The 23491-nt window shown below is 42.7% G+C and overlaps 1 protein-coding gene and 1 non-coding gene across 2 annotated transcripts in view; one reads left to right on the top strand and one right to left on the bottom strand.

Annotated features, from left to right (window-relative positions):
- Rheb (Ras homolog, mTORC1 binding) overlaps positions 1-23491 on the top strand; it is a 42952-nt gene that overhangs the window by 3685 nt on the left and 15776 nt on the right. Inside the window, exons 2-3 of the mRNA XM_052720085.1 lie at positions 18652-18723; positions 23028-23095. Coding sequence (XP_052576045.1) covers positions 18652-18723; positions 23028-23095 — 140 coding nt within the window. The remainder of the gene's footprint in view (positions 1-18651; positions 18724-23027; positions 23096-23491) is intronic.
- LOC128100267 (U6 spliceosomal RNA) lies at positions 183-293 on the bottom strand. The gene has a single exon (XR_008214768.1). It is a non-coding gene; the product is annotated as a U6 spliceosomal RNA (small nuclear RNA).

The raw sequence follows: 23491 nt of genomic DNA, 5'->3' as shown, positions 1-23491 counted from the left end.
TGCCATGTATAAAACCTAGCAGTGTGTAAAATTAATATGTGCTTAGTAGCATGTGCTGTGTCTTCTAGGGGCCACTTTTGTGAAGCTTCATCAGTCCTATTTGTTGTTCTGTATAAGAGAATAAGCAGAGCTCACACTTGTGAATATGATTTTGTACGGCCAAATGTTATATTACAACTTTTTTTAATATGGGACACTTCATAAATGTGTGTGTCATCCTTGTGCAGGGGCCATGCTAATCTTCTCTGTATGGTTCCAGTTTTAGTACATGTGCCGCTGAAGTGAGCGAGCACTTACTGGTTCATTAATTTGTTGGGAGAACATGCTACATCAGGCATGTGGAGGTTAGAGGACCGCTTGTGGGGGTTGTTCTTCCCTTCCACCACATGAGTTCTGGGGATCCAGTTTTTTGGGGGGTGGGGGGGTTGAGACAGGGTTTCTCTGTGTAGTTTTGCGCCTTTCCTGGAACTTGCTTTGTAGACCAGACTGGCCTCGAACTCACAGAGATCTGCCTGGCTCTGCCTCCCGAGTGCTGGGATTAAAGGCGTGCGCCACCACTGCCCGGCGGGGATCCAGTTTTGATGGCCAAGTTTTAAATGTCCATAAGTACCAAAAAATCTTGTGCTCATAGCAGTTCTCACTACTCAGCCCCTGGCAACCACTAATTTGCCTTCTGTTTTTATTTACTTACTCTGGACATTTCATGTAAATGGCATAATATACATATGGTACTTTGTGACTGACATCTTTCATTTAGCCTATTTCCAAGCTTCATCCATATTGCATATATAACAATACCTTGCTTGTGTTTGTAGCTGAATAATATTCCATTAATGTGGGTTTACCACATTGTCCTGTTAGATAAATGAATTGTTTCTATTTCTTGGCTGTTACAAATAATGGTGTTATAAACATTCCTGTAAAACATTCCTGTGCTTTCATTTCTCTTGGTTGTTCCTTAGGAATGAAATTGCTGGGACATGTGGTATCCCTATTTGACACTTTGAGGAACTGTCAAACTTTTCCTCAACCTCTCACTTTATACATTCCTAGCAACAGTGTACGAGGCTCGGAATCTGTCTCCATGCTTACCCACTCTTTGCTTGTCTTTTAGCCACCTTAGTAGGCTTCAAGAGTATATATGATTTATAAACAATTCTTCCGTCTATGGTGGTGAAATTGTGTTTCCACTTTTCTTCCCTTGGTGTTCAGAATTGAGTCCAGGGCCTTGCTTGAGGTCCAGTTGAACTGTTTACTTTTGCACTTTTTACTTTTGGTGTACTATCCAGGGACCTCACAGTAGACAGTCTGAACATTTTAAACTCAGCTCCTGCATTTAGGTTTATAGGACCCGCTAGAGGTTAATATGTGTGGTGTGAGCAAAGGGTACAACTTGTCTCAGCCTGTTAGAAGGCTGTTGGTTCCTCATTGAATTCCTTAGTGGAAAATGAATGTGCATGGATTTCAGGGCTTGTCTTGAGATCTTCCTTCTGCTGCTCTGTTTGTCCTCACATCAGCCCGCAGTCTCCCTCACGTTACTGTGGTGTCATAGTGAATAGCGACATAGGAATCTTTGAGGTTTTTGGTTTTTTCAAGATTGTTTTGTCAGTTTTTAGCCACTTGTGTGTAGGACTAATTTGTCAACTTCTGCTCATAGATTTTGGTAGGGTACTTTTCAGATTTGAAAGAATCTTTTTTTTTAAGATTTATTTTGTGTATGAGTGTTTTACATGCGTGCATACAGGTGTTTTTAAGACAAGAAGAGGGCAGTCCTTTGGGACTAGAGTTTTCAGATGATTATGAGCTACTGTGTGGGTGCTTGGAAATGAACTTGGGTCCTCTGCAAGAGCACCCAGTGCTCTCAACCACTGAGCATCTATCCACGCCCCATGAAAGAATCTTTTAGACATTGTTTTGTTTTTGTATTTTTTTTAATTTATTTATTTTGTATACAGTGTTGTCTGCACATATCCCTGCAGGCCAGAAGAGGGCACCAGATCTCATTACAGATGGTTTTGAGCCACCATGTGGTTGCTGGGAATTGAACTCAGGACCATTTAGAAGAACAAGCAGTGCTCTTAACCTCTGAGCCATCTCTCCAGCCCTTGTTTTTGTTTTTTTAACAGTGGGTTTTCATCTGCTCCCGATTTCATTCAGTATGAGGTGAAAAATCAGCCTTTAGCAGATGAATAGTTGAAAGGGGGTGATTTTTTAATAGCTCTTTGAGATGGTAGTGTATCTTTGGTATGTACTAAACCTCTGTAAGGAGTAGCCAACAGTGTCTTTTACTATTATATTTCTTTGAGACCGTGCACATGGGATACATTGGAGGTTAGAGGATAACTTGCGGAAGTTGGTTTTCTCTTTCTGCTGTGTGGATCCTGGCATAAGTTTGTCAGAAAGCATCTTTATACCCTAAGCCTTCTCACTGGCTTCTGTCAGTGGTTAGTCTTAGGTTGGTACCGTGTGCAGTCTGCAGTCTTATTGTTGAGTTTGCCCTGTTGTTCCCTTTGCATTAAACCACATTGTTCTGCTTTATACTCTTAAGTAGCTCTTATACCCTACTGTGCTGTGGAACTTGGATCATTGGTCCACTGTTACACAGGTCTTCCATGTGTTGCTACAGTTAATATGCAGATACTTTGAAGATTACATTTGTTAATACTTTCACTAACCGAAGAGAAATCTTAAAGTGCTGTTAAAAGCTTTTCCAGGGTCTGGAGAGATGACTCAGTGCTTAAGAACACTGACCCAGGGCTGGGCGGTGGTGGCGCATGCCTTTAATCCCAGCACTCGGGAGGGGGAGGCAGAGCCAGGCAGATCTCTGAGTTCGAGGCCAGCCTGGTCTACAGAGCGAGATCCAGTACAGGCACCAAAACTACACAGAGAAAACCCTGTCTCAAAAAACCAAAGTGGGGGAAGAAAAAAAAGAAGGGAAAAAAAAAAAGGACACTGACCCGGGACTCCGGCACCCACATGCAGCTCACAACAGGCTATAACCCTAGTCCCAAGGGGATTCAGTGCCTTCTTATGGCCTCCTTGGGCAGTATACACATGTAATATACAAGTATTCATGCAGGCAAAACACCCATATACATAGACAATTTTTTTAACACTTTTCCAGGCTGGGACTGATGGTACAGGCCCATAATCCCAGCTACTTGGGAATCTACGGGAGGAGGATCAAAGTTTAAGGCTGACCCTGGTAACTCCATAATAAAAACAGGCCAGGAACATTGGTAGAGCATCTGCCTTGTATGTTCTAGGCCCTATGTTAATTCTCAGTACTACTAAAAGGGGGTTGGGAAGGCTTTTCAGAATTCTGGTTTCTTCCTTAACAGTTGGAATTTTGACATTGCACTACCAGTTTTTACTTGACTTGGTGAACTCCTTTTCCCACCCTCCTGGGTGGGAGGACAGTAGGGAAATAGGGTCTCAGTGCAGGCTAGCCTGCAACTTTGAGTAAACTTCCCTGCCTCCTCCTCCAAGTACCAAAATTACATGAATTACTGGTGTGCCCAGCTAAGATCTTGTTTCCTTAATGTCTTTTTAAAAAAACAAAAAACAAAAAACTGCTGAATTTGAACTAATGATTGTTGTCATTCTTCTGAGTAAAAAAGATGTGATAAAGTGGCTGGTGCAGATGTCTCTCAGTTACCCCATACTTGTCGTGGAGACAGTCCTATTTCTCTGTGTGTAGCAGAAGTGCTTATTCAGGTACTGTTTCATTATGCAGAATTATTACTATTACTATTACTGTGTGTGGCGGTGCACCTGCCGTGGCTCATGTGTCAGAGTCAAAAAGACAACTTAGCTCAGGAGTCTCTTAGCGCCTTCTACTTTCTCATGAGTCTTCAGCAACACCTTTACCTGTTGAGCCATCTTCTTGGTCCTCTTGGAGAATACTAAAAAGATGTGCAAGGGGCAAGACTCAGTAAACTTAGTCACTCTGTGTTCTCAAAGGACATTGATTGGTGAGTGAAAGTGGCCCCTTTTCCCTTTGTGAGAATGTGGTGATAGAGAATTAAGTGTTTCACCACTTGGTTTGTACCTTTTGTCTTGGTGCCTGCTGAGGGATGCCCACATGGACATCACCACTGCATTTGCATCTTTTGTACAAATGTGAAAATAGGCTGACTTGGTGATGTTTCCACTGTATGAATCCTGGAGATGGTTCCAGAAGTCCAGAGACCACACTTTGGATGGCTTGGGACTGTAGTATGCTGGGATCTTGCTATTCTCCCTTGTATAAGGTTAAATCAAAAGTGGGTGCATTGTACGTACAATTGGCAAGGATATGTGTAAGAGCCGCCTAGGAGAGGTTCCCTAGTATTTATTGTAAGAGCCAAGAAGGATTTAGTGAGGCAAGAAAGATCTTGGCATGATTGAGAACGGAAGGAAGCTGGGGGTGGTAAAGCATAATGAGTGAGAGTAAGAACTGAAGTTGGGAAGGCGAGCACAAGCTGCAGGCCTCAAAGGAACTTTGGAAAGTCATTCGTGCTGAGTAGTAAGCCGTGAGCTGCAAAAGGAAATCTCTGTATACACCTTCCTTGGCCTCTTGTGATACACTTTGGGATGTATTGTCTTGTTTGTACTTGGTAACAGTGAAGTTTCCAACGATTAAGTAAAATTGCTAGTGGCAGCATAAAGTTGGTATACTAAAACATGGTTTTTATAGATACAAGCCTCACTGAAAGTTGAGGGAGCTATGTAAATAAAAATAGCAGCTGTATCACAAAATGAAAACATCCCTTCTCACTTTAGGGTAAAATGTTTCTTTGTCACACCAGGGACAAGTGAAGTTGCAGAGCCCAGGGGGACATACTGCTGTGTCAGCCAATCCTGCCTGCCTGCCTGTCTGTCTGTCTATCTATCTTCTGGAGCTTAATTTATATAAATTTAGCCAAGTTTATACAAATAGGGTACTCTCGTTCCCTGAGGCCCATAATATACAGACCATCATTGCTCAAGAGCAATAAAATATCAGCACAGATAATTCAGATTTTCTAGTGGCCAATCTAAAATAAAAGGAAACCAGTGAAGTTTAATTTAGCTCAATATATTCAAAATATAATTTCAACATATGATTTAAAAATATTTTTCATATTTAACCTCCAAACTCTTATGTACATATGTCAGAGCTACCTGCTATGTTTCAGATAACTGATGTCCATGTATGGCTCCTGGACAGTACTGGACAACAAAAGTGTCTTGAGAAGTGAATTAATGTTGGTATAATTTTTTTTTATTTTTTTTTTTATTTTTTTTTTGGAGACAGGGTTTCCCTGTGTAGCTTTGCGCCTTTCCTGGAACTCGCTTTGTAGACCAGGCTGGCCTCGAACTCAGAGATCCACCTGCCTCTGCCTCCCAAGTGCTGGGATTAAAGGCGTGCGCCACAACTGCCCGGCTAAATTTTTATTATTACTATTATAAATATGATTGTTTAGCTGTCATGTCTATTTTAGACAATCTTAAATTTTATGCTCTTTAATTCATCAAAGCTGCTTTTAATTTTTGTCTTTTTTTTAACCTCCACGTTTGCCACAGCACACCTGAGATCATGTGGACAGTTTGAAAGAGTTGGTTCTCTCCACCATGTGGGTCACAGGGATGGAACTCAGGTGGTCAGACTTGGTGGCAAGCATTCTTACATACTGAGTTACCTTGCCAATCCCCCTTTTTTTGAAAACCTTTTTTTTTTTTGGAGGAGGGGCTCTTTGCCCTGCCCACTCTCATCTCAGCTTGCCCACCAGTTCTTGACCAAATCTAAGAAATTTTTTTCTTCCTCATTGCCAGATATTTAATTTTTTTGTAGTTTGTCTTCCACCTTGGCTTTATCTGTAAGTCATCCTAGAAGATGAATATTCTATTTCAGGGGTCTTGAGGGAATCAGTTCCCTGGCCTCCCTAAGCACCACTTTGCCCCTTTTAATTTAATAACTCTGACAGTTTCTAAAATTCCTCATTTATGTAATTCAGTCATGTGAGACACACTTAAATATATTCTTGTTTTAATTTTTGAGCCAGCTTTTCTTACTCTGCCTTATATTTATCACAAATAATAACCATACCTTAACTCCCACCCCCTTTTTTTTTTTAATTAACCCTCTGCCAGCATCTATTTTTAAAGTTTGGGAATGGGTGTGAAAAAGAACAAGATGATGTCAACCCAGCTTAACTCAGGAACAAGTGAGATGATTCATGTGAAAGTGTTTTGCAGACTCTAATAAAACAATGTCTCACATGAGTTTTCTGTTAAACAGTTGGGGTTAAGGATGCAGTTCAGTTGCTAGAGTACTTGCCTGAGCAGCATGATGCCCTGGGCTCCAGCCCCCAGTATCATACAGAATCTGCTGTGATGGTGAATCACTATACCCCAGAATTTGGAAGTTAGAGGCAGAACAATTAAACATTCAAGGTCACCTTCAACTGCATAGCAAGTTTGAGGTGAGACTTACATGAAACCCTGTCTTTATTTGTTTGTTTTATTTTTTGAGATGGGTTCTCTGTGTAGTCCTGCCTGTCCTGGAGCTTGCTTTGTAGACCAGGCTGTCATCGAACCCAAAGAGATCCACCTGCTCTGTCCTTCTAAGTGCTGGGATTAAAGGTGTGAACCACCACTGGGCCTGAGAGCCGTCTTTGGAAAAAAAAAAGGGGGGGGAATGGCAGTATTTATTCAGGCTGAGCACCCACTTGTAACCCCAGCACCTGGGAAGCAGTATGCCTATGAGTGTAAGGACAGCCAGGGCTGTGTAGCAAAAAATCAGGAAAAAGTTTGCACTGTTAGTGTCTCTGCCCTCATGAGATCCTGTGCTAGCAATGGTGCTCATGTTAGGAGTCATAGTGACCACTTTCCCAAAGTACCCATTAGTTCCTGTGTAGCTCCTTTAAAATGAGGATGCTGACATATAGGTATATATTTTTAAAATGTATCCTTGGTGACTCTTGGTATATTTGTAGACCTTCAACTCAAGGTGACAAGACCAGCCAGATGGCTCAGTAGGTAAAGGTACTTGGCACAAGCCTGGTAACCTGAGTTCAATCTCCAGAACCCACATAAAGAAGGACAATACCGAGGAATTTTGCTGGCTTAGTAAAGTGGTAGTTTTAAGTTATCCTGCGAGATTCATGACTTCACTAACCAGTACCAGGCTTGGTTTCCCTCCTGTTGAACAGGTCTTAAGTCCACTTACAGAGCTGTTGGCTACTGCCAAATAATATGTGCCACTACTGCACTCTTAGGGTTATGGTGCCATGCTGGTGATAGTTGTGGTTCAAGGCCTTGTAGCTGGGTAGGATCGTTGGTTACTTCCCTTCTTGGAAGCTTGCAAGGTGCCTTCTGATACCATGAAAGATAGTCCTCAGGGAGGAGGCTTTTAGGTTAGATGCAGCTTGGGCCCCTGGGCCCAGTGTCTGAAGTACATGGTGTCTTTAGCAATAAGGGCTGACCTTCCAGCTCCAGGGGGCAACTCTGACTAACAACTTAAAAGGGGGCTTTGAAGTGCCTGGTGTTGGGGTTTTGTTAGCTGCTCTATGAATCTTTGGAGTAGCATTGTCAGCACAGGTGGGGAATTTTCATTTAATTTATGTATGTATATTTCTATACTGACACACATGTACTATAGGCATTTTTAGGGTAGATAGTTAATAGTATGATTCCTTATGACTTCTTATGACTTTTTGAGACATCCTTATTTTACCCACCTCCCTCATTCGGCATTGATCTCCCTCCACCTCCCATTTAGAGTCATGTGCTTCCCCTCCCCCATTTTTGCCATTTCCCCCTTCGGATCACTTGGGCCTTCCCTATTGCTTCTGACCCCCCACCCCCACTATGGTCCCTTTTTACTTTGCTGGTTTCTACAGTTACTCCACATACAGTGCTTTGAATGTATTTCCCTGCAGGTCCGTAGCTTATATTTTCATTCCCTTAATAAGAATCTTAGAGCAGTCTCTCTGTGCATGTGTGTATCTCTATGTGAGTGGTTCAGGTGTGCAGGTGGGGACCAGAAGTTGATGTGGAGTATCTTCCTTGATTGCCCTCAATCTCATATTTTGCAGCAGGGGCTCTAACTGAACCTGGAGCCCACCTATTTCTATTTCCACAGTGCTGAAGTTGCAGCTGTGATCCACCACACCCACTTTCTTATGTGGATGCTGAGTGTTGAGGTCCTTAATCCTGCGGAGTACGCATTTTACCAATTGAGCCACCTCCCAGGTCCCATAATTCTTAATTTTGATAAATTCAAATGGATTTTTTTTTTTAAATAATCTTTTCTGGGCTGGTGGTGGTGCACGCCTTTAATCCCAGCATTCAGGAGACAGAGGCAAGTGGATCTCTGTGAGTTTGACCAGCCTGATCTACAGAGCGAGTTCAGGACAGCCAGGACTGTTATACAGAGAAACCTTGTCTACAAAAACAAAAACAACAGAAAAAAAGTTGTTTTATAGTTTTTGTTTTATAATTAAGTTTATGATCTGTTATTGATCATATGCTTTTAAATTGGGTACCAACTAAGTCTAGCTTGGGTTTCTCTGTCTCTTACTATTTCCATGTGTGTGTCAATATGAAAGTCTAGTTGTTTGAGCACCATGTGTTGAGAATACTGTACTTTGTCCTTTGACTTGCCTTTGCGCTTCTGCCAAAAACCAGTTGATCACACTTGTGTATGGATCTTTTCCTGAACTCTGCTCCTTTAATGCCTGTCTTATGCCGATACTGCTCTTGGCTTGATAGCTGTTCCTGGAATACAGCCCCCCCTCCCCCAGTTGTATTGATCATGATTTGAGGACAGCTTAGCTGATTCAGGCAATACTGTACTAGAATGTAATGGCCATGTATTGAATATGTAGTAGTTACTATGCTTTATACATGATATTGCCATATTTTGAGGATTTTGAGACCTGTAGAACTTAACTTTCATCTCATAGGACTCATACCATAATCTTGAGTTCAAATCCTAAACCTTCTCCCACTGTTCTGTTTCTTCTAATTAAATGTTTCTGGAATCAGGATGTATTACAAACCTTATTCATCAGTGTTCTTCATCCGCTTCCTCTCCCATCTTGCTGTCATTAACTGGTATTGTATCGTGCAGTGAATGGACTCCTAGAAATGGAGAATGATGATTGGCATAGAGGGTTGCTTTTTGTTTGGCTCTGTGGAAATTGCCAAAATTGTCCCATTTTTACTTGAAACTCAGGTTGATACCTTTTTAATATTAAGTTCTAGGGAAAGAACTTGTTTCAAAAGATGCCTGTCTGCACACAAACCCCAGAGGCCAGTCTCAGCTGTCATGCCTTAGGCACCATTCACCTTGTCGTTTGTTTGAGACAGGTTCTTTCACTCACCTAGAGCTGGCCAAATAGACTGGGTGGCTAGCTAGCCAGCAGTCCCCGGCCATCAGCCTGTCTTTGCCTCTCCAATATTGGGACTACATCATGCCACCACACTGGCTTTTTACATGGGCTCTGGGGGTGAAACCTGGGTCCTCATGCCTGTAGGGCACATACTTTACTGACTGAGCTGTCTCCCCAGCCCCGAGACACATTTATTTATTTATCATGATTTTTGTAAAGATACATTTATTTTTATGTATATGAGTATTTTGCCTGCATGTATGTCTATATACCACGTGGGTGCTAAGAATAGAAGCCGGGTCCTCTGGAAGAGCAGTCAGTGTTCTTGACTGCTGAGCCGTCTCTCCACCCCTAAATCATTATGAAAGACTTTGTTTTGGGTGTTTGTTTTGTTTGTTGTTGTTGTGCCCCGCCCCACCCCACCCCAGGGTCTCTCTGTGTAGCCATGACTGTCCTAGAACTCGCTCTGTAGACCAGGCTGTTCTTGAACTCAGAGGTCCACCTGCCTCTGCCTCCCAAGGGTGCTGGGACCAACAGTGTGCACCACCACCTCCTGCCAGGTGTTTTGGGGGTTCTTTTGCTTTTTGGTTTTTTCCTTAGTTCATATTTACTTGCGTTTTATCTCTGAGTTTGCTTTCCGCCCCTATAAGATGTTTGTGTTTTAGGACAGGTTCTCTCTGTGAAACCCTTGCTGTCCGAGAACTTGCTTGGCCTGGCCATGACCTCACAGAAGTCTGTCTACCCCTGCATAAAAGTGTGTGCCACTGTGCCTAGCTTCCCCCCCCCCCTTCATGAGTTTTAAAAAATAGAAGCAATGCTTTGATAATTGTTTTGGAAACTCAAAGTTTTGGGGGTTTTTGTTTATTTGTTTTGTGTGCTTTAGTTTTTTAGTTTTGTTTTGGCAGTTAATTTTGATGGCTGTTTTATTGGTTATTTTTATTACTGCTGTGACCAAATACCTGACAAAAAGCAACTTGAGGAAGGAAAGGTTTGTTCTGGCTCACAGTTTAAGGACATAGTCTTCTGTGGGAGGGAGGGAGGGAGGGAGGGAATGTGAGACAGCTGGTCATGTTCTCTGTAGTCAAGAAGCAGAGAGAGATGAGTATTGGTGCTAGTGTGGCTTTGCCTTTTCTCTTTTCCTCACCCAGGACCACAGCCCGTGAGATGGGGCTGCACACATGCAGGGTGGGTATTCCATTCTCAGTTAAACCTCTTAAGCACCCTCATGAACATACCAGAGCTGTCTTCTATTTGACTTAAATACCGTCAAATTGACCACTCACCATTTTGTCTTGTTAATGGAGTCTTCATTTGTCTAGAAATGTAGATTGAGGTTCCTAATGTTTGCGGTTTTTTTCTTGCTTCCTCCAGATTACCCCATCTTACTTAATTTTATCATCAGCCTTTATCTGTCCCTACCTTATATCCATAGTGGGGAACTTGGTTCCTGTTGGGGGTCTGTGGTTTGTCCCATTCCATGTGCAACTCTCACCTCAAACACTCAAAGAACATGCCCCTTTGGGTTTCTGACTGGCCTCTTCCTATCAAGCTAGCTACTAGCAGACAGTGCCAGTTCTTATTTCTTTTACAAAGACTTTCCAGGTTTATAGAAGGATTAGAAGGATGAAATGTTCCCAAACTTGGAACTATAAAAATAGAGCTAGTAGAAGTGGAAGAAAGGTAGATGGCTTGTGAACTAGCCTTGGCTACAGAGTTCTGGGAACTGAACCCGACTGGGTCCTCTAGAAGAGCAGCCAGTGCTCTTAACCGCTGAGCCCTCTATCTGTCCAGCCCCCAGCTGCATCCCATTGATACAGTTCTATTCTGTCAGTCTGATCTACAGGTTTCATTTTGCTGATTGATTCCTTTTTTGAAGTTAGGAAGCTAATTCTCCTCAGTTGCCTCTGTAGTTTTTATTTCTATCTAATCTTTTCTTCAGAACTTTCAACCAGAACCTGTATACCCTTCATCAAGTATTATGGTCTGTTTTCTGCAGGACGCACATTTCCATGAGTGCATTAAACTTGGTGGAGTGGAGTGGAGTGTTAAGTGGCTAAGATCTTTTTCTGGTGACGGCACTATTCTAGTCTTCGTGGTCAATGCAGTACCCAGCTGCTGCACTGCCCTAGCAAGGTGCTCCTTTGCCCTGGAAGGAGATGCAACCATAAATAGGTGTACTCCCTGGGAGTTGAAAATATTTCAGAGACAGACTTGGAACAAGCTACATGGGGTAGAGTGAACCAGGGGAGAATCTCTTTAGAACTGTTTCAGGAAGAGAAAGTTTGGAGGCGACAGAGAGGAACTAGATAGAGAACAAGGGGATAGAACAGTCTGTTAGGATAGTGTGTCAGCCTCTTCCTTTGTGTTGGTGGGGGTGGTGTCAGATGGCCAGGTGTGCTTTCCTGTATACAGGCAGCATGAGCATGCTTAATGTTCATCTTGGTACCTGGAGGATAGCAGTGATCAAGAGATTGAATGTCCTTGGTATCTCAGGGGTCATGGCACATTATAGTCATGGCTGTATCTACAAGATTTAAATGCTTATATTCTGAGCTGCTGTTAGGAATTAGAGCATTGGGGGAACCCCTGGGATTCTAGATCGAAATAATAGTTCAACTTGTAGCACAATGGCAGGACAGGCAGGAAGACACTTGCTGATGATAACTCCTGTACTAGAGCTTCCTGATGAGGAGGTTCGGGTGGGCTTGATAACAAGTACCCTGTGCAGAAGGAAAGGGAGCTACAGAGGTGGCTAGAGGAGAAGACCTAGCTCGCAAACCCTGAGGCCCAAAGATACTGATTCGGTTCACAATGGCTAGATTAGGATCCCAGGTTTCTCAGAAGGCTCAGAAAAAGGAAATTAGCAGCCTCTGAGAAAAGAGTAGAAGGAAATGATTTATCTTGGGGCTAAAGGAAGTGAAACCTGTAGAGGTTAGAAATTGAGGGTCATGGTTACAGTAGTATATTTCTCAGTCAGAGTGCTAACCATTACACCATGGAACTCCCGCTATAGAAGTATATTCCTGCCTTTTCAACTGCAACTTAAAATCATAAATTTGACATTGTCACCCAGTTATAAGGGTGTACAAAACTGAAACAAAAGTTTCCAGCACCTTTATTTGCATTCCAGGCCAGCGTTCCTGTTTCTTAACAATGTGGGTCATGGCTCAGTAAGTCAATCTCATGACCCAGTGGTTCAGTGCCCCTGCTTTGAAAACATTGCTTCAGAATTGGTCTGGATGAGGCGATGACTGCTAGGAGAGAGTATGCTGGCAGAGTGCCCAAGACTGATTGACTGGTCCTCAGCAGGTGCTGAGGCATGGGGACAGTAGTTTGGGTCACGGTGACCAGCACTTGCTTCCTGGCATGTCCAGGAGACAAACAGGTAACCAGTGCTGTAGAGGTGAGATTACAGATGATCCCGTTGGACTTTTGCTACAGCTGTTAGGTTTTTAGGACATCACTGTCCCTGCATGCTAAGAATTGGGGGTAGAGTGAAGTTGTCAGTCAGTGTCAAGAGTTTGTCCTTAGTGTGTTTAAATCCCTAGGTTCAGTCCCTAGCACTTAAAAGAAGAGGGGGTCACTGTACCCTGGAACGATTGTGTTCAGATGTAGTACGGTAGTTGTGATGGATACCCTACCACTTGATCACCTAGTTAGTAGAACAAAAGACAAACGCCCTACCCGTCATAGCCCAGTGAACCAGTAACATGTAAACTGTTAGCAAAGAATGCTAGGTATGAGAATGGAAGTATTTGAGTAATTCTATGTTTTTTAGGAGAAGAAACGTAAAAACAAGTTCAAAATTAATCTGAAAACAGTTAAGTGGTTATATAAATGATGTACATTTTATGATAATCACAGAGCATGAGATTTAATGACAACCTTGAACATAAACCTTCAGAGAAAATAGAGTGGAATACTTGCAATGCTATTTTATTATGGCAAAACAAATGAACAAACCAATGTGATGCCCTGATCTTGCCTAATGAAAGTTAAGAAATTTCAAAAATAAATAACAGTGTTCTGTGGTTTTTAAAATTAAGACAGTTCTATTGGGAAGAGGAATGTATGTAAGCCTGCTGTGGACGGGGCTGGCTCTTCTCAGGCCTCTATAACAGGTGCTGTTGGTTACTGAATGGTTTGGCCCTGTCCTGCAGATGTGCGTGTTGATTACCTAATGGTTTGGCCCTTGCCGTGCAGATGTGCACCTGTCCATACATGCACTCCTTTTCTGTTACTTCAGGTCACTCTTGGGTTGTTTTCTGTAACATTTCTCAAAAAAACTTGAATTGAGTTTCTTCTCAGGTTGTACAAATTTAAAGCATGACCGTCTCTACAGACTCACCTTTGGCAAGTAGCTAGTGTTTTTAGAATCTACATTTAGTAGAGACAAAAGCCAAAGTAAATCCTGGGTATCGCGGCCGGAATCATAAAAGGTGGTCATGGTGAAGAATATAATTTTTTTAGTAACTGCTGACGTACGGCACACAAAACTTGACTTTTCATGAACACTAAATTGCTGTTTCAGAGTGTCCCTGGAAAGCAGGGAACAGTGCAGTAGTGGGGCTAAGAGTGCTTGAACACAGTGTTGTGATTTATTGACAGGGATGACTGTTCTGTGTTGACAAGTAAAGATTTCCGTGACAGTTGTCTAGTGTTCCACTTTCTAATGAAGACAGCAGAACAGCTAAGTGTAGCCTTCCTGTCTAGGTGTCAGTAATTAGTGATCTCCCTCTTAGGAGGAACGTCCAAGTGAGGAGAGACCCAAGGGAGACCCAGCTGCTCACAGCTCCACTTCTGCTAATGAATAATACCTTTCCTCCAGGGGCCAGTCGGAAGGAGAAATTTAATTAGCACCCCAAAGAGTGAGAGTTTAAATTCTGTTACTCAGTTGACTGCTTAGGAGGACAGTAATTGACTGTTCTTTGTTGGGATTTTGGCTAGACTACCTCATTTGCTCTTACCAGAATGACTGTATTGTATCAGGTTAACTCAGGTTCGGATACAAATGGGGACTTCTGAATGTGCAACAAGAATTGTATTTTTTAAATTGAGTGTCTCTTCACACTGGTCAAGATGCAGAGAAATGTTCTTAGAGTGTTCAACCATAAATGGGATATCTGTATCACACTGTCCCACAAGGCTAAGGAACATCTGGAGGAGAGGGCAGAAAGATTTAAGAGCCAGAGGTCAGAGAAGACTGGTACAAAACTGTCTCTAGACAGACAGGACCTCTGCACTCATGAACTCAGCAGCTGCAGTTGCCCACACAAGACCTGCACAAGATCAAGCCAGTCAACATTCTATCATGAAACACACAAACCCCCACCCCTAGCCCAGGAGCTCTTGACAGCTGATGGTTGCTAGGGGAGGGAGAGTCAGACTTTTTTTTTTTTTTAATTAAATGAATGTTGTCCTAAGTAGGTTGACCATGCTGCTGTAAATAGCCTCATACCCATGCATATATGGGCAGCACTAATTGGACTCATGTTTTTGTTTCATTTTCTTCTTTTTTGGGGTGGGGGGGGCGTTTTTTTTTAATGGAGTTTTTTGGGGGTTTTCTTTTTAGTTTTTCAAGACAGGGTTTCTCTGTGTAGCTCTGGCTGTCCTAGGACTCACTATGTAGCCCAGGCTGGCATTGAACTCACAGAGATCCACCTGCCTCTACCTCCCGAGTGCTGGGATCAAAGGTGTGCGCCACCACCGCCCAGCTTGGACATGGGGTTTTAGTGTTTGTGTTCTGTGTGTGTGTGTGTGTGTGTGTGTGTGTGTGTGTGTGTGTGTGTGTCTCCCCAGACAGGGTTTCTCTGTGCAGTTTTGGTGCCTGTTCTAGATCTCACTTTGTAGACCAGGCTGGACTGAAACTCACAGAGATCCGCCTGGCTCTGCCTCCTGAGTGCTGGGATTAAAGGCGTGCGCCACCACCGCCCCCTTTTTTTTTTAAGGACATGAGAGGAGAATGAAGAGACCCTAGGAGGAGTTAGAAGGTGGAGGAGGTGAATATGATTGAAATACATTGTATACATGTACAAAACCCTCGACGAATGAATTTAAGATGTATGTAACTTTATATAGAATAAGATTTATTTCTTTAATCTATACAGTGTTCTGCCTGCATATATGCCTGCACACTAGAAGAGGGCACCAGACCTCATTACAGATGGTGGTGAGCCACCACATGGTTGCTGGGAATTGAACTCAGGACCTCTGGAAGGGCAGCCAGTGCTCTTAACCTCTGAGCCATCTCTCCAGCCATATATATATATGTATATGTGTACACACCTTTGCATCCCCACTCTGCCCTTGAAACCTCCCCCCAAAGACAAAACAAAATAACATTTAAAAGAAAAGAAAAATCTCATTGTGGAAGCTGTAGTGTGACACAGTGAGTCACACAGTATACCCTTTGGTCCGTCCATACAGCTTTCCTTGCAAGTGTTCATTGCGATGAGTCAGTGGTCTGGTTCGAGGCCTCTGGTCTCTGCTACGCTATTGACACTGGGCCCTCACTGGGGCTCCTCTTGGATATCCTGTCCTTGTCCTGTGTCATGGAGATCCTGCAGCTTTGACACTGCAGGATTGGCCCCTTCACCTGCTCCAGCAGGTCATAGATGGGGTGGATGTTGGGGTGGGTCAACTCATAGCTCTGGTTCTGGGCCTGGAAATTAATTTTTTGGAAAAGAAATTTTTTCTAATTTCTCAGTTTTGCTTACATAAGGGTTTTTTCCCCCTTACTGTCTTTGTTACTTAAAATAGTAGCTAAAATTTTCCTTAGATTCTTGTTTATTGATAGCATGTCTAACTTGGTCTTATTTAGACACAGTCCACTTACCTTTGTAGTTCCTGAGCTGCTGTTGTGTCATGAACAGGCCCGTGATTAGTAACAATAAATGCTAATGAAATTGTTCCGTTAAACTGTCTGAATGGAAGAGATGAGGACTGAGCTTTGATTCATTCATTTAGGAATGAATGTCTGCTGTATATCAGGCCAGTCTCAGTACTGACTGATTCAGTCATTGTTCCGGTGGTGAAAAGAGATGACAAATAGCCACAGGACTGTTAGGGAACAGGTGCCACCTTAGGTAGGGTGGTTTGGGGGATCGCTTCCCTGCAGAACTGACATTTATGCTCACAACAGAATGACAAGAATGAGTCATACACTCAGAAATCTGAGAGTGGTGATGGCTAGAAGAAAAAGGTCAAGGCAGCAGGAGCTTGGCAGAAACAGAACAGTGCTGACTGGACCTGAGAAGTGGACTTGGTTGGCAGGTTCTGGTTCTGTGGGTTCTGGAGTTGGGAGTTGATGCTGATGGCCGTAAGGACTGAGCTGCTGGTGAGGAGTCAGTGAGTGCCAGTGGGGAGGATTTCTGTCCTCCAGTACGTGCTATTTCTTACGATTCATTTCCATTTTATGGCTCCTTCGTGAGAAGTCACTCCTCAGCCTGGGAACTGTGCCACTCAGAGTTCGATTCAGGGAGCACAAACTTCACCCTGCCTGCAGTATAGGGCGGAGTTGAGATACCTCCTGAAGCTGGAGTTAAACCTAGCAAGCCTATAGAGCATGTGCAGGATGTTCTGGAACGTGAAAGAGAGTTTGGTAGTGACATGAAAAGCCCACAGTTGATTGTTGTCTCCACCAGTTATGAGCTCTGTTCTAAAGTGTTCCAGGAGGCATGAAGGAAGCACAGAGAGGAGGAAGAAGGTCGGGTCCTCAGTCTTGATGTGTTAGCATATAGGCTCTGTACTGGTGATCCTGGGAAATTCAAAATAGTATTTAGTTGGGCATCCCTAGACCTGCTTCAACCATTGGAACAGGATTCTATGATGAGTATTTTAAATACAACGCTCCCCCCCCCCCCCAAATACTCTTTAAATGCTGATAACACTCTGGGCAGTGGTGGCATGCACCTTTAATCCCTGTACTTGGGAGGCAGAGCCAGGTTGATCTCTGTGAGTTCGAGGCCAGCCTGGTCTACATAGTGGAGTTTCAGGACAGGCACCAAAACTACACAGAGAAACCCTGTCTCGAAACACCAAAAAAAAAGAAAAAAAAAAGGATATGAAAATAGAAGGGGACAAAGAGGAAGGACCAGCAAGAGGCGGGGAGAGGACGAGAGTGGTGGGAGGTATGGGTGTAGTCAAGTACATCATGTACAGAATAACATGAGTGTTGTGACTCTGTATACAGTTTTTGTACATGGTTTTTCAGTTAGTGTGCACTAGTAAAAATGTAATTGGAGGCTCTGGGGAGACCGCTCAGTTGGTGAAGTACTTTCCTTACAGTTCAGTCCATAGCACCCATACTTTTGGGTTTTGTTTTGGTTTTTGTTTTGTTTTTGGTTTTTTTTCTTTCAAGGCAGCTATGATGGCAAGCACTCGTGATCCTGGGCATAGAGAAGTAGAAGACTGGTAGAGCCTTGGAGGCCAGTCCAGCCAGTAAGAACACCTAGTCTATAGAAAGAGAAAAGATGGCAGCACTGAGGACAACATCCAAGGCTGTCCTTGGGCTTCTCCAGGCCATGTTCATGTACACATACACAAAAACCAAACTTGTTAATTACTGAAATGGAAGAAAAATTTGCAGGAATTTCCCCTTCCCCTCCCCCCTTCCTGTTTTGTTTGTTCATTTAGTTCTTTATTTAGATTTACATTTTTAGATATGTGAGTGTTACATGTATGTATATATGAATGTATGTATGTGCACCATCTGTATGCCTGGTGCCCACCTATAGAGGTCAGAAGATGGTATCCGGTCCCCAGGATTGGACCTCCAGGTATCTGTAAGCCACTAAGTGGGTGCTAGGACTCAGAACTGGGTCTTCTGGAAAAGCAGCCAGTGCTCTTTAACACTGAGTCATCTCTCTAACCCCTGTTCCTTTGTTTCAAAGAATTTCCCTTAACTATCCCGTGTGCTTGTTTTAAGTAAAACTTGTGAATGTCCAAAAAATGTTCACCTTATAATTTAATTGATTAGTCTCATAAAGCAAATTAATTAAATATATTTCACCTTTGAAATTGCTCTGATAGGTGTTAAATCTGATCCTTCAGTTTATTCATCTATTCAAGTGGTTTTTTTAATTTTGTTTTTTATTACATGTATGGGAAGGAAGAGGAGTTACAGGCAGTTGTGAGCTACTCAACATGTGTAGTGAGACTCAAACTCAGTTTCTGTTCACATGGCTCTTAATCACTGAGCCATCCCTCTAGTCCTAGAGTGGCCTTTTTGTGAAACAGTTACCTTTCTTTATCCCTGTCTGCAATAATTCTAGACTATCGTTCTCTTTTACAGGGAAGTCCTCATTGACAATTCAGTTTGTTGAAGGCCAGTTTGTTGACTCCTACGATCCAACCATAGAAAACAGTGAGTATTGTTTTCAGATACTTACGAACTGAGAAAACATTATACTATTTGTATAGTCTTAAAGGTTTGGGTTGCAGTGGGTCATGTGTTAAATTTATATTTCTCCAATGGGAAGTTAAAGAAAACTTCCAGAGACTTTACTCGGGGTACCCTGAATTCTTTCTTATTCAGTTCTTATGATGTCCTCTGACATGTAGAAAGTTATATCCCAATCAGTAGAAATCTGGTCCTGTACTGGAAGCTTCATATACATAGTCAGCTTCAAGAAAAAGGACTTGAGAACAGTTTTATTTTTATCCCCACCCCCTCCGTTCATCAGGAGACCTTTGTATAGATGTCAAGTTTGAAAAGAATGAAAACACTCCAAAACCTTGTACCTTGAGGAGTACCCTGCTCTCGGAGTCCTTGAAAGAGGCTGCTGGGAAACATACTATTCTGGGATCACAGCAGGTGCTGCAGCATTGGAAAGAAATTATCTTTGAGTCTGTTGCATTTCATATCACATGCAAGAAAGGGTACACACAGCCAGAACCAGGCACAGCCTTTACTTTGTTGGCTTTGAGATTCATAAAGATGCTCGCTTGGAAGCTGGGTGGTGGTGGCGCACACCTTTAATCCCAGCACTCAGGAGGCAGAGGCAGGTGGAGCTCTGTGAGTTCAAGGCCAGCCTGGGATAGAGTGAGTTCCAGGAAAGGCTCAAAGCTACACAGAGAAACCCTGGGGGGGGGGGGGGGGGGGGAATGCTCACTTGGGGTCTGTGCTGGTCATTAGCACATCCAGAGAATCTGCTTTGTTGGAAGCTCAGGCTGTTCTTTTTCACTGTTAGAGCCCCTGGTAGACTCTGGAGCCAACATGTCAAGCACTTGAGACCAGACTTGCCACCAGAAGTATACAGATTTAAACAGGAGTATAGCGTTGGCATGTTGTATGGAAGCAGATTTAATAGCTAGGTTCATAAGATTTAGGGTGTTGACCTTCACCTCCTGAGCTTGCAGTAGAAACACTGAGGCACCTTGACTCTCAGTCAGACTGAGAGTCTATAGGCCAGAAGGGCTTAATGTGGAAAGAGTATGAATTTAAAGTTCCAGCATCTGGACATGTGGGAATTTGGATGGGTTTTCGGGATGGTGGGTGTTGATTGGGAAGGAGAGAGAGAGAGTGTGTGTGTGTTTTGTGATGGGTTTCACAGTGTTTGTTGCCTGGGTTCCAAGTTAATCTCTACCTCCTAGCTAATTGCATACTACATGTGATCCTTCTGAGCAGTTAGGAATGCTGGCACATGGCTATCACTCCCAGCTTGATTAGTTTAAGAGTGTCACTGTCACACTTTATTGTGCCTTTGTGTTTTTCCTGTTTTGGTGTTCAGCAGTAAAGACATCATCATAAAGATAAATTCAGTGTTTATTTAGTAAAGTCTGCAAGCAGGAGCAGAAATGTTTATCAAATCTAATACCCCTTGAGAGTTCATGGGACATATTTTGTCATTGAGTTCTATTTACTATACCTTCATATTCTTAACAGAGTAGAAACCGTTATTCCATTCCTCCACTGTTTGGTAAGAAAGCATTGTTTGGTGATAACCATGAACTTGAAAAAGCGGAAAGCTACATAGTCAGTCAGAACTACATATTGAGACTTGATCTGGGGGGAGGGGAGATCTGGAAATAATCTAGTAATTATTTTTTACTTATCTTTATCATACAGACTAGGTTATTAATAGTAAGTATTCAGCAGTGGCACATTCTGTGACATCGCTAATAAAAGAAAACGTTCTGGGACTCTGTCATTTTCAATAGTCAGGATAAGAGAAGAATTCAACAAAACTGTTTTCTTGTTTTAGAGAACAGACCAGAGGTACTACTTGCACACATACGGTTTCTTATCTCTTCTGTAGTGTTAACCTAACAACCTGATGTGTACTAAAGTTGAGGCATACGGTTTGCAAGTGAGAACAGGAGCAGTTTATAACCTGTGCCATCTCAGAGGCAGTTGGCACTCTTATTTGTGGTTTGGATTGTTTGATTGTTTGAGACAGGATTTCTATGTGTAACAGCCCTAGCTGTCCTAGAACTTGTTTTGTAGACCAGGCTGGCCTCAAACTCACAGAGATCTGCCTGCCTCTGCCTCCCAAGTGCTGGGATCAAAGGCGTGCACCTGGCTGTAGTTAAGAATTCTGATGAAGAGTCTCATAGCCAAGCATGGATTGCTGATAGGTCTCTGTGGGTGTGAATTAAGGATGCTTAACATATCTTAGTAACACTGTCTTACTTTGCAAATGCCAAAATTTTAGAAACGTTGCTTTTGTTAACATGAGACTTCACTAGTAAATAGCTATAGCCTACTTTCAGGCTTTACCTGGTGTGCTTATATCTTGGGGTGGGGGGGTGAGACAATCCAGCTGTATAACAGCCTTGCTGGTCTGGAACGCTTGCTTCTCTTGTCTCTGCTTTCAGAGTTCTTAGACAGGTAGGTGCCACCATGCACAGCTTCCTTGTGTTCCATTTTACTTGTTCACAACATCGCTAGCGTATTTTAGACTGACTGCCTTCATGGTTTTATTTTGATAAATCCTTTTATGATTTCATACATGTGTAAAATGTATTGGTCATTTTCATCTCCATTATCCTCTCCCCTCCCCCTTGATTTCTTAGGTTGGTTGGTTTTGATTTTTGCGTAATATAATTTCTGCCTGGTGCCATTTCCGTAGACTCAATACTAGGTTCTGTGGTAGTTGCACAGGTCTCTCTTCTTCACTGAAACATCCGTTCAGGGTCAGAGACTTGGAGCATCCAGGGCATGTGGGACAGTGCTGCTGGTACAGCAGTACCCCGGAGGTAGTGCAAATAAATGAGCTTTTGTTTCGGTAATCTAGTCAAAACAGTTGTGTCATACCTTGTAACAACTACAGCTGTTTAGTTCTGAGTAAGTGTAGCTGGTTTTCTGCTCACCAGTGTTTCTTGCATAATTTTCCTCAAGCCTGGAAACATGACTTTTTAATTCTAGCTGAACGGTTTCTCACGGGTATATGTCGCTGCCTCCTGGCTGACAGTGATTGAAAGCTCCTGCAATGCTAAGTGACTTCAAGTCAGAGGTCAGAGTAGAACTCTTACAGAATAAATGAATTATTGTTGTTGTTTTGAGACAGAATCTTACTGAGTTGCTCTGGAACTTGTTGTGTAGACCAGGCTGATCTCTAATCTGCTTGCCTCTGCCTCCCAAACTCTGGGATTTTTAAACATATGTGGCACTACACCCAGCTTTCAGTGAATTTATATTGGTTATTTTCCAAGTTGAATTATTCTTGTTCACTTTTCATCTGATTTACCTATTTACCTTGATGTGACCATTTCCAGAAAAGGGTCAAGGATAATAATGTACAGTCTGTGAACTTGTCCTTCAGCCCTGCTTGCAGTTAGGAGAGGGTAATACAGATTCCCTCCCTCAAGCACTCATGTTTCCATGGAATCCCCTGCCTTTCTCTTTGTCACTTAGTTTTCTGAATCATTTCCACTTTGTCTCTTGCTTTTCCTTTCGGTTGTGAGACATGCTGGGGCCTCTTTCTGCTGTGGAAAGGATAGTTTCTGCTGCTGGACCTATATTGTATGGGCTGTATTGTGGGGCTCCAGATGGTTACAGGCTAAGGTTTGTTGCTGTGGGCAGTCCTGTGTTTGGAAGCCTGTCCCCTTGAAATTCTGAACTGACTTTTCTTATCCTTACTGGGAAAAGTGACAAATTGCTTGGATCTTTAAGCTGGGAAAGAATGGTGGTTTTCAGCCCAGAACATCTGTTCCATTGCTACATTACCTGTCAGTAAATTGTTGGGTTTTTTGTTGTTGTTGTTGTTGTTGTTGTTGTTTTTTAATGTACTAAAGGGTCTTAGCACTTCAAATAATACTAGTTCTTTGTGCTCTGACACCAGACTCCCTACGAATTAATGGAAGATTTTTGTGGTTTTGGTTCATTCTAGACTTGAGGCTTTATAGTGTATTTCACACGTTCCTAAGAGGAAGTGCTCTCTACGGAATAGTCAGATTGTTTTTATAGGATGTGAATTATTGCTGACTGCAGTTCCTCTGGAAAGGATTCAAGGCTTTCCTGAGCTTGATTTTCATCAGCAATTCCTAGCAGGCCAGTGGAGGAAGGAGACAGTCTGTGCAGTTCAGAGCTTGTTCATTTTCCATTAATGGGAACTTCTGGCAAGATTATTAGGGACTCAGTTTGATCAGTTGTCATTCATTGTTCAAACTTGTAAGTAATCCAGAGTTAATGTATGTAAACTAGTATTTTATTCTCCTTCCTTGTAGCTTTCACGAAGTTGATCACAGTCAATGGACAAGAGTATCATCTCCAGCTTGTAGACACAGCGGGGCAGGTAAGTGACTCAGGACCCCTGCAGCAGTAGCTTGGTGTCTGCCCAGCAGCATCCCTCCTGCACACTCTTGGGTCTCGGGCTGTGGGTACAGCAGAATGTTAATGTGCTTTCTGTCCAGGCTTTGTAAGACCTCAGGGCACATTTCTGAGGCATTGTTTCTATATCAGAACTGTTTTAACTATATTGTCAGCAGAGTGAGGGTTGATAATCATATCACTTCCCTCCCTCTGGCCTTCCGTATGTATATTTTTCTACATTAAGAGAAAAATCAAATATTTTCCAGGGAACTGACGAGAAAGGTAAAGCTTACTTCCTCTTGTGAGGCCTTGAGCCAGGACACACCAGATTGGTTAGATTGTGTGGTGGTCAGATTTAACTGTTGATTTGATTTGATGA

The sequence above is a fragment of the Peromyscus californicus genome, unplaced genomic scaffold (assembly GCF_007827085.1).
Source record: "Peromyscus californicus insignis strain IS unplaced genomic scaffold, ASM782708v3 Scaffold_6__1_contigs__length_162567912, whole genome shotgun sequence".
Classification (NCBI taxonomy): Eukaryota; Metazoa; Chordata; class Mammalia; order Rodentia; family Cricetidae; genus Peromyscus; species Peromyscus californicus.
The sequence above is the reverse complement of the archived record's forward strand: the minus strand, read 5'-3'. Positions and strand labels throughout refer to the sequence as shown.